Below are 11,716 nucleotides of genomic sequence, written 5' to 3'. Positions count from 1 at the left end.
GTGTATTGGAGATAGGAGTCTCACGGTCTCTCCTGCCCGGGCTGGCTTTGAACCGAGATCCTCAGATCTCAGCCTCCTGAGTAGCTAGGATTACAGTCGTGAGCCACCAGCGCCCGGCTTGAATCTGACTTTTCTAGATGACTTTTGAGCTCACTCAACGTATTTCATTGATTAGTCCCAGATTATTTTTGCTACCTGTACTATAGCAATTCACACATATACGAATACATATGTGCATGTTTTCACATATTTATGTATATAAACATGGACACATAAATGTATAAACCTTACTACATCTGCCAAACATGGTAGCGAATGCTTATAATCCCAGCTTCCTGTCCAATGCAGGATTACAGTTTGAGGTAAGCCTGAGCTACACAGTGAGACTCGTAAAAATCAACCAGTCAGCTGGGTGCCAGAAGCTCACTCCTGTAACCCTAGCTATTCAGGAGGTTGAGATCTGAGGATCACAGTTCAAAGCCAGCCCAGGCAGGAAAGTCTGTGAGACTCTTCAATTAACCACCGGAAAGCAGAAAGAGGTGCTGTGGCTCAAGTGGTAGAGCTGAGGAACAGTGCCCAGTCCCAGAATTCAAACCCCACAACTGAAAGAAAAAAAAAATCAACCAGTCTTCTTGTCTACCTACCTTATATAAGTGGGATATTTTTATGTGTGTGTGTGCCAGTCCTGAGGCTTGTCCCTGAGCTTCTTTTGCTCAAGGCTAGCATTCTACCACTTGAACCACAGCTCTACTATCTTTTTCTGTTTATGTGGTACTGAGGAATCGAGCTCAGGGTTTCATGCATGCTAAGCAAACATTCTACCACCAAGCCACATTCCAAGCCCTAAGTGGGAGATGTTTGATCTGCCAATTCAAATTCCACCACTTCTTTCTTCAGGCTACTGGCATCCAGCACTGACTGATTTTTGACTGATTGTGTGTGTGTATGTGTGCATGTGTGCTAGCCAAAACTGGGCTTGAACTCAGGGTCTCGGGCTCTCATTAGGCCTTTTTAGTTCCAGCTGGTGCTCTATCACCTAAACTACATCTCCACTTCTGGCTTTTTGCTGGTTGTTTGGAAATTTGCCAATTTGTTTGCCAATTTGCCTGCCTGGCCTGGTTCCAAACCACGTTCTTCAGGTCTCAGGCTCCTGAGTAGTTAGTATTATAGGCATGTGTCACTAGCATCCAATGATCACTGGTTTTAAAACCAGGGTCTCTCCATACTGCCCTGGCTGGCTTTGAACATCTGAACTCAAATAATCATTCCACTCAATCTTGAGGTAACTAGGGCTATAGATGCACACCATTTTGTCTGGCAGGCAGACAACATTAAAAATCTAGAATGTTCAGGTTCACTCTGACATAGTGTCATGTTTTAGTTTTAAATAACCTATTTACACATTATTATACATTATTCACAAATAATCCACACATTAGTACGTTCACTTTCCCTATCAAACTTACCAGAGCATACTTTTGTTACTTTAAGTAGACTTCTTCCTCCAAGGTGTGTTTCTTTTGGTAAACTTTTGTTGTTGTTGTTTGGTCTTGAACTCAGGGCCTGGCACTGTCCTTGAGCCTTTTGGCTCAAGGCTAGCACTCTACCACTTTGAGGCACAGTGCCACTTTGTTTTCTAGTGGTTAACTGGAGTCTCACGACTTTCATGCCTGGGCTGGCTTTGAACTGCAATCCTCAGATCTTAGCTTCCTGAGTAGCTAGAATTATAGGCATGAGCCACTGGCACCTGGCTCTTTTGGTAACTTGTACATTAATTCCTACACATCTTATTGTTGTTAACAAAAATATGTCTTTCAGTATATTTCCTATATGGTATTTGCTGTAATATGGTTTATTATTTTAATTTTCCTAGCACCCACTTTTTAAAAAAATGTCTTAAGGAATTCCAGATATGTTGGATTTTCAACTTATCATCTGCCAAGAAATAAATCTGCATACTTCTTTGAATGGATGTATCTTTTGTGTTCTTTTTTATTTTTTATTTTTTTGGTCGGTCGTGGGGCTTGAACTCTGGGCCTGGGCACTGTCCCTGAGCTCTTCAGCTCAAGGCCCAAGTGCTCTACCATTTGAGCCACAGTGCCACTTCCTGTTTTCTGGTTAACTGGAGATAAGAGTCTCACAGATTTTCCTTCCTGGGCTGGCTTTGAACCTTGATCCTCAGATCTCCGCATCCTGAGTAGCTAGGACTAAAGGCATGAGCCACCAGTACCTTTGTTCATTTTTTTAAAATTGTGATTATATTAATAGAAACCCATAACGGTATATGAGAACAGATGGAAACTACTTTTCCTGATCAAAATTACAACTGTGATTATTTAATGTTGATTCATTTAAGTGATAAAAGTACTAACATGTTCAGTTCTGTTTCTCTTCTCTCTCTCTCTTTTTTTTTTTTTGCCATATGGGGTTTAAATTAAGGGCCTTCTGCCTGCAAGGGTATTGTTCTACGTACTGAGTTACACTTCCTTGCCCTGCATTTTGCTGGTTATTTTCTGCTCAGGTTGGCTTTGAACTATGATCTCTAGTTAGCTGCTTCCTCAGTCTGTGATCACAGACTTGAGCCACTGAAACCAAAATGATTCTTACCATGTATGCAATTTTTGCATAAGTATTGTTAGATCTGATCATTAGTTCTCTAGGTGTAAACATACGTGAGAGATCTTGAGGTTTGAGGCTAGCTGATCTTGAGGTTTGAAGCTAGCCTTGGCAAAAGTATGAATGAGCCCATCTCAAGCAATAAAAAGCAAGGTGTGGTGGGATGTGCCTGTCATCTGGATACTTGGAAATCATAAATAGAAGGCTCATGGTTCAGGCTGGCTAGGGCAGAGTCAGACCTAATTTGAAGAGTAACAACAACAAAAATGTCTTAGAGCATGGCTCCAAAGGTAGATTGCCTGTCTAGCAAGTACAAGGTCTTGAGTTCAAACCTCAGCACATAATCACACAAATTTTAAGTCAAAGTAAATACCTATATATTTAAATCCCATATATTTGTCATATATGTTTAAAATAATCATACTGATTATGAATTTTTTTTAGTTATATGAAGATGCCGGTATGATTCTTTCCTTTTATATACAAACTTGTTTTCTTACTGTATCATCTTTATTTTCCTTATCAGTTATATCCTCTTATGCTTTTTTTTTTTTTTGGTGAGCCAGTACCAAGGCTTGAACTCGGGGTCTGGGTGCTGTCCCTTCATTCTACCATTTGAGTAACACCTTCACTTTCAGCTTTTTGGTGTTTAATTGGAGGTAGAGTCTCACAGGCCTTCCTACCAGGGGTGGCTTTGAACCATGATTGCCAGATCTCAGCATCTTGAGTAGCTAGGATTACAAACATGAGCCACTGGTACCTGGCTTCTGTTATTTTTTATTACTTAACATTCCACTCAATTTTGCATGAATATTTGCAATGAAATGGGCCTTGGTATCTGTGTGAAATGTGTTCCACGTAAGGCTGATATTCTCACACAAATGTTGTGCGCCAATCCTGCTTGTCCCCCCAAGAGGCAACTGTTTATAGTTCTAATTCCTGATCCATTAATTTTGCTCTAATGTTCCTCAATGTCTCTGCTTATGTTTGTTCATATGTGTCTTTCAGGACATAGACCTCTTAAATTTTGCAGATCTGTATAACTATTTCATTATGCTATTTACACAATGCCTACAACTTATTAAAATTTGGAATTTTACTCATAGCACAGGTATGGCAGTATCCCGTACATTACTGTGTGCATTTTTCAGCTCATACTGAGGTAGGACAGACTAGGGAAAATGAGGCTTGCAGAAGGGGACTAGAAACGCAGACACAAACACATATTTAGAAACACAAAACACTATCTTTGCTTCTAACAGAGGTAACTGGGTTTCTTCCTTCCTTTTCTTCCTTTCTCTCTCCTTCTTTTTTTAAGTCTTGGGGCTTGAACTCAGGACTTGCACTATCCCTAAGCTCTTTTTGCTCAAGGCTAGCACTCTACCACTTTGAGCTACCACTTTGGCTTGTGAACCACTACTTCTAGTTAACTGAAGATAAGAGTCACAAGAACTTCCCTGCCTGGGCTGGATTTGAACCATGATCCTCAGAACTCAGACTACTGGGTAGCTAGGATTACAGGCATGAGTCACCAGTGCCCAGATGGAACCATTTCTTAACTCAAGGATTAGCATCTGTTTTATGGCAGGATGCATTCTCCCCTGGAAGGAATGCCCAAACAACAGCCAGGAACTCAGAAAGTGGATAACACCAAGAAGGATTAAGAGCAAAGATTAACACTCACCTTTGCACAACTTTAAGTCAGACCCTTCCCTATAAATACCCCTGATGTCAAAGAGCTGTGTGTCTCTCCCTCCCAGAGAAGCCAGCCTCATTCTGTAACAGTGTGCTTCTGGCTTTCTGCTTGCTTGTCAGAGTGTGCCTTGTGCTTGTCCATCTGTTAAAGTGTGCCTTTCTGTTTGTCTGTCTGTTGCCTGCTTGCTTTACTCACTCACGGCTCAGCCAAGCTTTCTTCCCATTGTGGCTTGTCCAGAAATTCTTTCTCTGACATTGATGTCAAGCGAAGAGTCCCTGCTTTTACAGGGAAACCTCACTGCCCCTCACCTGCATGGAGTCAATGAATAAATTCAAATTCTCCCCTTAACAAAACGGTAACTGAGCTCCTAACGATTATGTCACACAATAGCTCCCGGACCACTTCTAATTTCTTCGTTTAATGGATAACTTCATTGTGATCGATCAGCCGATTTTTTTTTTAAATTAGGGATCTATCAGTTCTGAAATGTATAACACCCTATTTTCCTGGTAAAAATCCTGATGTGAATTAGTTTAATTCGCAGCCCTAGTGCTGGGTTATTTCCCAAGCGTCTGTCTCCTCAGCCCACCCAAGCCCCCACGTTTGCAGTGACAGCTACGCTGTGCTGTGGAAGCAGAAATCGCATCCTCCGTTGTTTATAAAGGTGCGAGTGGAACAGGACTTGCTCTCGGATGTGGAGTGGAGACGTTTTATCTTTAACCCTGTGGGATTTAGTAAAAAAAAAAAAAAAATTAGTGGCTGGGAAAAACCTGGTTTCTGTATCTCCAAGGGGTGTGATTATTTACTAGGCATATTTGCTTTTTGTATAAACGCGTGGTTGATGCAGTTGGATGAATGCTGGGAAAATCACAGTTGCTGCAGCAGGTGTTTTCTGAATGGACCCCAGGGCTGAGCTCCAGTGCCTTGGGGGCGGGGCTGACACACGCTGTGTCACTCTCAAGGCAAGAGCTCCTTTGTGCAGGCAGAGCTCCTTTGTGTGGACCTAGCTCCTTTGTGCAGGCTGCAATCCTCTGTGCCTGGGGACCGGAGGGAGGGGCTGAATGCTGCCTCCTAAGGCAAGCGGCTGGGGACATTTCACTCAGACCTGCAGCTTTCCATGTCTGCTCTTTGCAGTACGGGCTGGAAATGGAATAATGTGTACTGTTTTCACACAAATAATCATCTTATTTGTTTTTTCCCTACTAGGCATCTGCCGCAGATGCTTAGTCTGTCTTTTCCTGCTTGTTGTATTTTAAGTAATTGAGCCAGCACACTTAGTTTAAATGAGATGATTTTTTTTTGCTGAAAAAAATCATTTTTTTGAATTTGTGGATGTGTGGTACTAGTTACTCTAACACCTCGTTTACAAAAATAATACTAGCTTAACACAAGTTTCACAGGTTCATAGAAAGAAAAGTGCTGCTGGAGTACTTATATGCTTGTAAAATTGCTTCTTGGGCTCCTAAATGTGCATAGATTCCTCTTTTATCAATGCCATCTTAAAAATGGCAGCTGCAGTTCAAGCTTTTGCTTCATGATTCTCATAACCATCTTGCAAAACAGAGCAGCGTACCCATTGCTCAGATTGGTAAACTAAGGTATTGTGAATTTAAGTAATCTGCTGAGACTGCAGAGTGGCTGCTGAGTGGTTAGGATTTGATTCCCTTTCTGCATCTCACAGGCTAGCTTCTCTACTAGCCATTATGCCAGGATAAAACCTGAATTCCATTATGACTGCCTGGTGTGAGATGTTAGTTGCATAAAAACTCTGCCTTTCTTGTGGGTGGGCAGTGCTGAGTGGGACCAACTTTCCAGTGGTTCAGCACAACCTCCTCCCTGACTGCTAAGCCACTACCGTGGCTCCAGTAAGCTGGAAACTCTCAGTAGTCTTTGAAAGTGATCTATCATGTCCTACTCTTAAGTTTTTCACTTTTTTTTTGGAATAGCTTCCTGTTCATGGATAGGGAAACAGTCAGGTGTCCAGGTCTTTCTACTGGTGAATTATTTGGAATCAAGAAGGAATAGAGGAGACCCCATGTCAATATAACAAGTGGGGCTTGGTGGTCTGTCATCCAATGTATGGTCAGAAGCACAACAAAGAGGATTACGGTCGGAGCTGGTCTGGGGCCAAGTGCAAACCTATCTCCAAAGTAAACATGGCAAAAGGGCTGGCAGCATGCCTCAAGTGGTCACGTGCCAGCTTAGTAAGCGTCAAGTCTTGAGTTCAAATCCCACTAAGGCCAAAAAAACAACCAACTAAACAAAAAACAAAACAATAAAAACCACACATGCCAGACACCAGTGGCTCATGCCTGTAATTTTAGCTACTACTGAGATCTGAGGATCTTGGTTGAAAGGCAGCCCAGACAGAAAAGTCTATAAGGCTCTTTTATCCAATTAATCACAGAAAACACTGGTAATGGTGCTGTGGCTCACGTAGTAGAGTGCTGGCTTTGAGGCAGAGCTCAGGGACAATGCCCAGACCCAAGAACAGCCAAAAAAAAAAAAAAAAGGAGTGAAAAGTTCTGAGGTGCTTACACAGAGAACCAGGAGCCACACATGATAGACAGTGTATGTCTGTCAGAATGTGGAAGTCTGTAGAGAAAAGATATGGTACCTAGTACCCATTATAGCACAGTACTTAGTACCTAGTACCTCACATTCACAATTTCCAAAAGATCATGAAGAATGTTTTCCACACAAATACCTTATAGACAAAACTACCCAGGCTCTCTGCATCCTGTGAGAACTTGGCTCCTGCTCTGCTCCCCCAGCCTAACCCATGCATCTCCAGGGGCTCTATTATTTCAGTTAGCTCATCTGACGCCGGCTCTCTGTAAGAGAGGAGGAAGAGGCAGCAGCAGGGCAAGTTGCGGGTTCTCTGTAAAAGCACTGTCTGAGCTTCCTTCCTTGTTCTCAAACTCATACCTATGGGTCACATAATGGCAAGCAGTCTCAACTTCCTCCACTGTCTCATCAGGAGGAGAAAAAGGACAGCAGGTACCACACAAGGCTAACATTTCCTTCATCACTTTCAAGGATGTGGTATTCATTCTGTAAACATGTGGGCCTTCCTGAATAGCCTGAGCAGTCTGAATGTCCTGGGAAGCAGGCCCTGAGCATGAATGCCAGGAGGGGAATTCTGCAGCTGGACTGCCAGCTGTCTCCTCCACAGGGGGCAGGGAGGGGATGGGTTCCTGCAGCTGATGCAAACAGCATTCTACAAGGTGAGGAAATCAATGAGTTGTATTCCTTTACTCCCTCCCTTCCTTGCTCTCCTAAAACGTATTAAAATTCTACATTAAGCACAGAAACTTTGCATATTCTGTATTTGTTAATTATTTGTGCATCCACTACAATTTTATTATGAGTATGAAATGTGAAGTTACAGATTCCTGCTGAATTATGCTTTACATGTCATTCTTTGTTTATCTCCAGCAATGTTCAACCTTAATATAAACTGTGCTTATGATAAAGAGCCATAGAAACTATTTCCTTAATTTTTTTCTATACTGCTTCACTGCTTTGTATTGTATTCTGTAGGTGTGCATTTCACATACTATTTTTTTGGCCAGTTCTGGGGCTTGAACTCGGGGCCTGGGCACTGTCCCTGAGCTTCTTTTGCTCAAGACTAGCATTATACCACTTGAGCCACAGTGCCACATCTGGTCTTTTCTGTTTATGTGGTACTGAGGACTTGAACCCAGGTCTTCATGCATGCTAGGCAAGCACTCTACCACTAAACCACCCTCCCCTGCATTCACATACTATTTTAAGCAAGTCTGATAGCCTTTAAGTTCTAGTTTTAAACTTATAATCAAATGCAGGCATATTTGTATTATATGCTTTCCATTACTATTGTATTTCACTTTGGGAAATTTCTATAGTTCACTCTTTTATTTTTGATTCTTCTATTAACTGGTTCCAGTATTTATGTACTGATTTCCCTTTTTTAGTATTGTTACTATTATGTTGAAAACTTCTGTCAACAGTCCTTTGCCTGCAGAACCTAGAGATATTTAGATATAAAGTAATACTGAAACCCAGGAGCTGGTGGCTCATGACTAATCCTAGCTACTCAGGAGGCTGAGAGCTGAGGATGATAGTTCAAAGCCATACTGGGTAGGAACATCGTGAGACTCATCTCCAATTAACTACCAGAAAACTGGAAGTGTGGTAGAACTCTACCCTTGAGCTGAAGAGCTCAGGGACGGTGCCCAGGCCGAGTTCAAGCCCCATGGCCCACAAATGAATAAATAAATAAATAAACATTGAGTGAAAATAACTAAGTATCTGAATGCAGGATTTGCTGTTACTAAGCATAGTAAGATGCACAACAATATACATTGCTTCACTGGTGATAATAGGCAATCTATTAATGCAACCATGAGAATTGCTAATGACAGGTTTTCTAAGCCTTTCAGGGTCTCTACTGAAATCGACTGGAGACAGTTCTTTCCACTAGCTGTGAATAATAGACCCCTGTGCAGGGACAAATAAATTATCCACAGAATCAACACAGCAGCCCATATTACCAGCCTTTGTCCTTCAGCTCTCATCTATTTATTTTATTCCACAAACACATACATAAAACAGCATATATCTGTTTGTATGGTTTCCAAGTACACAGCTTCATACATAGATGTGTGTCGTCTTAAATATGTATTTCCAAGTATAAATAGTTTCACATCAAGCGGAACAGGATAGAAACATGTAAACAGATTCATCTCATTTTGGTCAAGTAAGACACAAATCACAAAGTAAACCACAAGTTACACAAGTGCACTTGGAGGGGGGAAAAGTGTAAACCAGTGTAAACCAGCAGACAGCAGCTGCGGGGCCCTGCCAGGGGCCATGACTTAAGGCTCTACTGTAGCAGAAGGCTCATAATTCATACGTCTTTCACTATGTCACATTTACTTTTGAGGAATCCACAGTGAGAAGATTCTGTAAACACAACACTACAACTGAGCAAATACTGCTAGAAACAGACAAACTATCAACTAACAGAAATATTAATCACACCAACTAATACTCAAAGGACTTTTTTTTCGTTACTTCTTAACACAGTGGCACATCATAACTGTAGTAGGAAAGAGATGGGGGGGAGGTAATACACAAGAAAACAAGAGAGGAAATAACACTGAGTCAAGTTTTCCTCAACAGACTCTAACAGCAACAGGTTTCAGTCAATAGAGGGAAAAAGCAGGTGACAGCAGAAGACAGAGCCTCCAGAGACCAGACCACAGGTGACAGTGAGAGGTTTACAGGTAGAAATAGAAATATTCTTCCAGCTGATAATGAAGCAGGAGCAGCTCATCATGAGAGAAGGAAACATCAGCTCTCAGTGAAAGGAACTTCTTCAACAACTGACTGGCCAGACGGAACAAGACATGCTCCTTTTTGCGGCATTTAAGGGGCATGTAGACCTCTTGCACCCGCACAGGCTCCAAAACTTGATGCCAGTAAGTGATGGCCGATCCACCTCTGCCGCCTCCTCCTCCTCCATCACCGCCGCCACCACCACCACCACCACCACCACCACCATCACCACCACCACCATCATCACCTTCATCTGGCCTCTGATAGAAATCTCCCCAGCCTTCGGGGTATTCATGCTTGTAAAAACAGAACACGCCAAAAGGGCAGTGACCCCTGCCTTGAGCAAAATACCGGCAGTGCTTATTGCGCATTCCTTCCTTATACTGTTGGATAAGCTTCTCCTTCTCCTCCTCATCCTCAATCCAGAGGTTACTGGGGATAACAAAGCTGGATGGCACCCTGCACTGTGGGCACGACTTACTGATCCTGTTCTCAAACTGTGTAGCACTTCTCCACCTGCGGATACAACTGAGGCAGTAGGTGTGGCTGCAGCTGGAAAGGATGCCAAAGCGGCGGTCGTTGGGGTCGGATTTCTCATAGACAACCTCCATGCAGATGCCACACACCTTGTCCATGCTGCGCTGCACAGCGAAAGAGAGCTCCATATCTCTTTCGTGTGCTTCGATGCACTCCCTGAAATGCTCGTCCCGCTGAGCAGCATTCGCAGGGTGCAAGGTGTGTAGCCCACACATGTCGCATGCATCTCCGTGCAGGTAGGGACAGGTATCCCCGCGAAAGCAATGGGCCCTGACAGCGTAGCGGCAAAGCGGCATCCCTGCATCCACAGCCCTCTGCTCTCTCACAGGCGCCGGCCTCGGCAGAGGAAACTGAGGGCCAGGAGGAAAGACCAGGGGAGCAGGTGGAAAGACGAAGGGACCATGAGGAAAGACCACGGGACCCAGTGGGAAAACCATGGGGCCGTAGGGGAACACCATGGGAGGACGCGGGAGGAACATGGGAGGACGTGGACGGACCATGGGACCCCGTGGAAGGTCCCAGCGACCTCGGTAGGGCTGTCCAGGAACAAACTCCACTGCACCCACCCAGCCTTGCGCACGGGCACCTTCTGCACCTGCAGGCTCGGTGCGGGCAGCTCCTGCAGCTCTGCCTCTGGCAGCCACTCCTCCCGCAGCTTCCAGACCTGCAACGTCTCCCTCAGCTTCAGGGCAGCCCCGAGCGGCAGCCGAGCCAATCAAAGACAGGGAGCTTGAGGATGCGGTAGCAGGGGGGGTTTCCGCCACCATCTCCCGAGCCGGGGGCTCGCTCTGCGCAGCCGTACTGGGGCCTCTGCCTGCAGAGGCCTGAGCTGGTGCACCTGGTCCCCCCCGGGCCTTCTGCCTCCTAGAGAGGTCGTGCGAGTAGTGACAGCCGTCCCCCTCCTTGCACTGCCCATGGAGGTAATACCTGCAGACGATCTGCTTGGTCCAGCCGTCGCGGCTCCTCTTCCGCTCCGAGCTGGGTCGGTGCCCTCCCTCGGCCGGCTGGGGTTGCCTCGAGCCTGCCGTGCGGAGGTGGACCGGCCCGGGGACCACCGGGAAGGAGGCCGGGCCCGAAGCCTCACGCGGAGACCCGCTGACGTCCCTCGAAGACGCCCCGGAGGGTTCCGGCACCGGAAGGCCCGGATGGGACACGCCCTCCCGGGCCGCCTCCGCACGTGCCTGGGCCCCTGGGGCCTCGCGGCCGCCAGAGGGAGCTGCAGCATCTTCCATGGGAGATCCCTGGGCCCCCAGACAGGCTCCAGAACCTCTCCAGAACGTTTCAATGACTTTTCAGCTCGAAGCTCGAAGCTCGAGGTTCCAAGGGAACTAACTCATTTTCCAAGCGGAAACGTGCCCTTCTGACCCTTTCCCCTTGCTCCCTGACCCCTGAGAACATGGGTTCCGCGCAGCAGGGGCCAGGGGGGCGCTTCCGGTCGCGACACCACCGGCCGGCTGGTCGATTGGTTTTTCAAAATGGCGAGCGGTCGGCTGCGGCTGCGGGGGCTGCGGCTGCGGCTGCCGAGGCTGCAGCAGTAGCGGCGGC

The 11,716-nt window shown here is 45.4% G+C and overlaps 1 protein-coding gene across 1 annotated transcript; it reads right to left on the bottom strand.

Moving 5' to 3' along the window:
• Positions 1 to 9,576: 9,576 nt before the first annotated feature.
• On the bottom strand, positions 9,577 to 11,403 carry Mkrn3 (makorin ring finger protein 3). Its single transcript, XM_013011902.1, has 4 exons — positions 10,803 to 11,403; positions 10,669 to 10,742; positions 9,864 to 10,521; positions 9,577 to 9,797 (listed from the first exon to the last, which is right to left on the bottom strand). The coding sequence occupies exons 1-4, from the start codon at positions 11,401 to 11,403 to the stop codon at positions 9,577 to 9,579; spliced, it is 1,554 nt and encodes a 517-aa protein (XP_012867356.1).
• Between the last annotated feature and the right edge of the window lie 313 nt (positions 11,404 to 11,716).

The sequence above is a fragment of the Dipodomys ordii genome, unplaced genomic scaffold, assembly GCF_000151885.1.
Source record: "Dipodomys ordii isolate 6190 unplaced genomic scaffold, Dord_2.0 Scaffold15, whole genome shotgun sequence".
NCBI lineage: Eukaryota > Metazoa > Chordata > Mammalia > Rodentia > Heteromyidae > Dipodomys > Dipodomys ordii.
This window is presented reverse-complemented; position numbering and strand designations above follow the sequence as displayed.

Bases quoted from the DNA above. Each gene is read 5' to 3' on its own strand.
- Mkrn3 (XM_013011902.1), bottom strand. From the start codon at position 11,403: ATGGAAGATGCTGCAGCTCCCTCTGGCGGCCGCGAGGCCCCAGGGGCC. The intron at 10,522-10,668 runs GTCCGTCCACGT...CCTGGCCCTCAG, and splicing joins ACCTTCCACGGGGTCCCATG to TTTCCTCTGCCGAGGCCGGC. The intron at 9,798-9,863 runs GTGATGGTGGTG...GAGGCGGCAGAG, and splicing joins AGGTGATGATGGTGGTGGTG to GTGGATCGGCCATCACTTAC.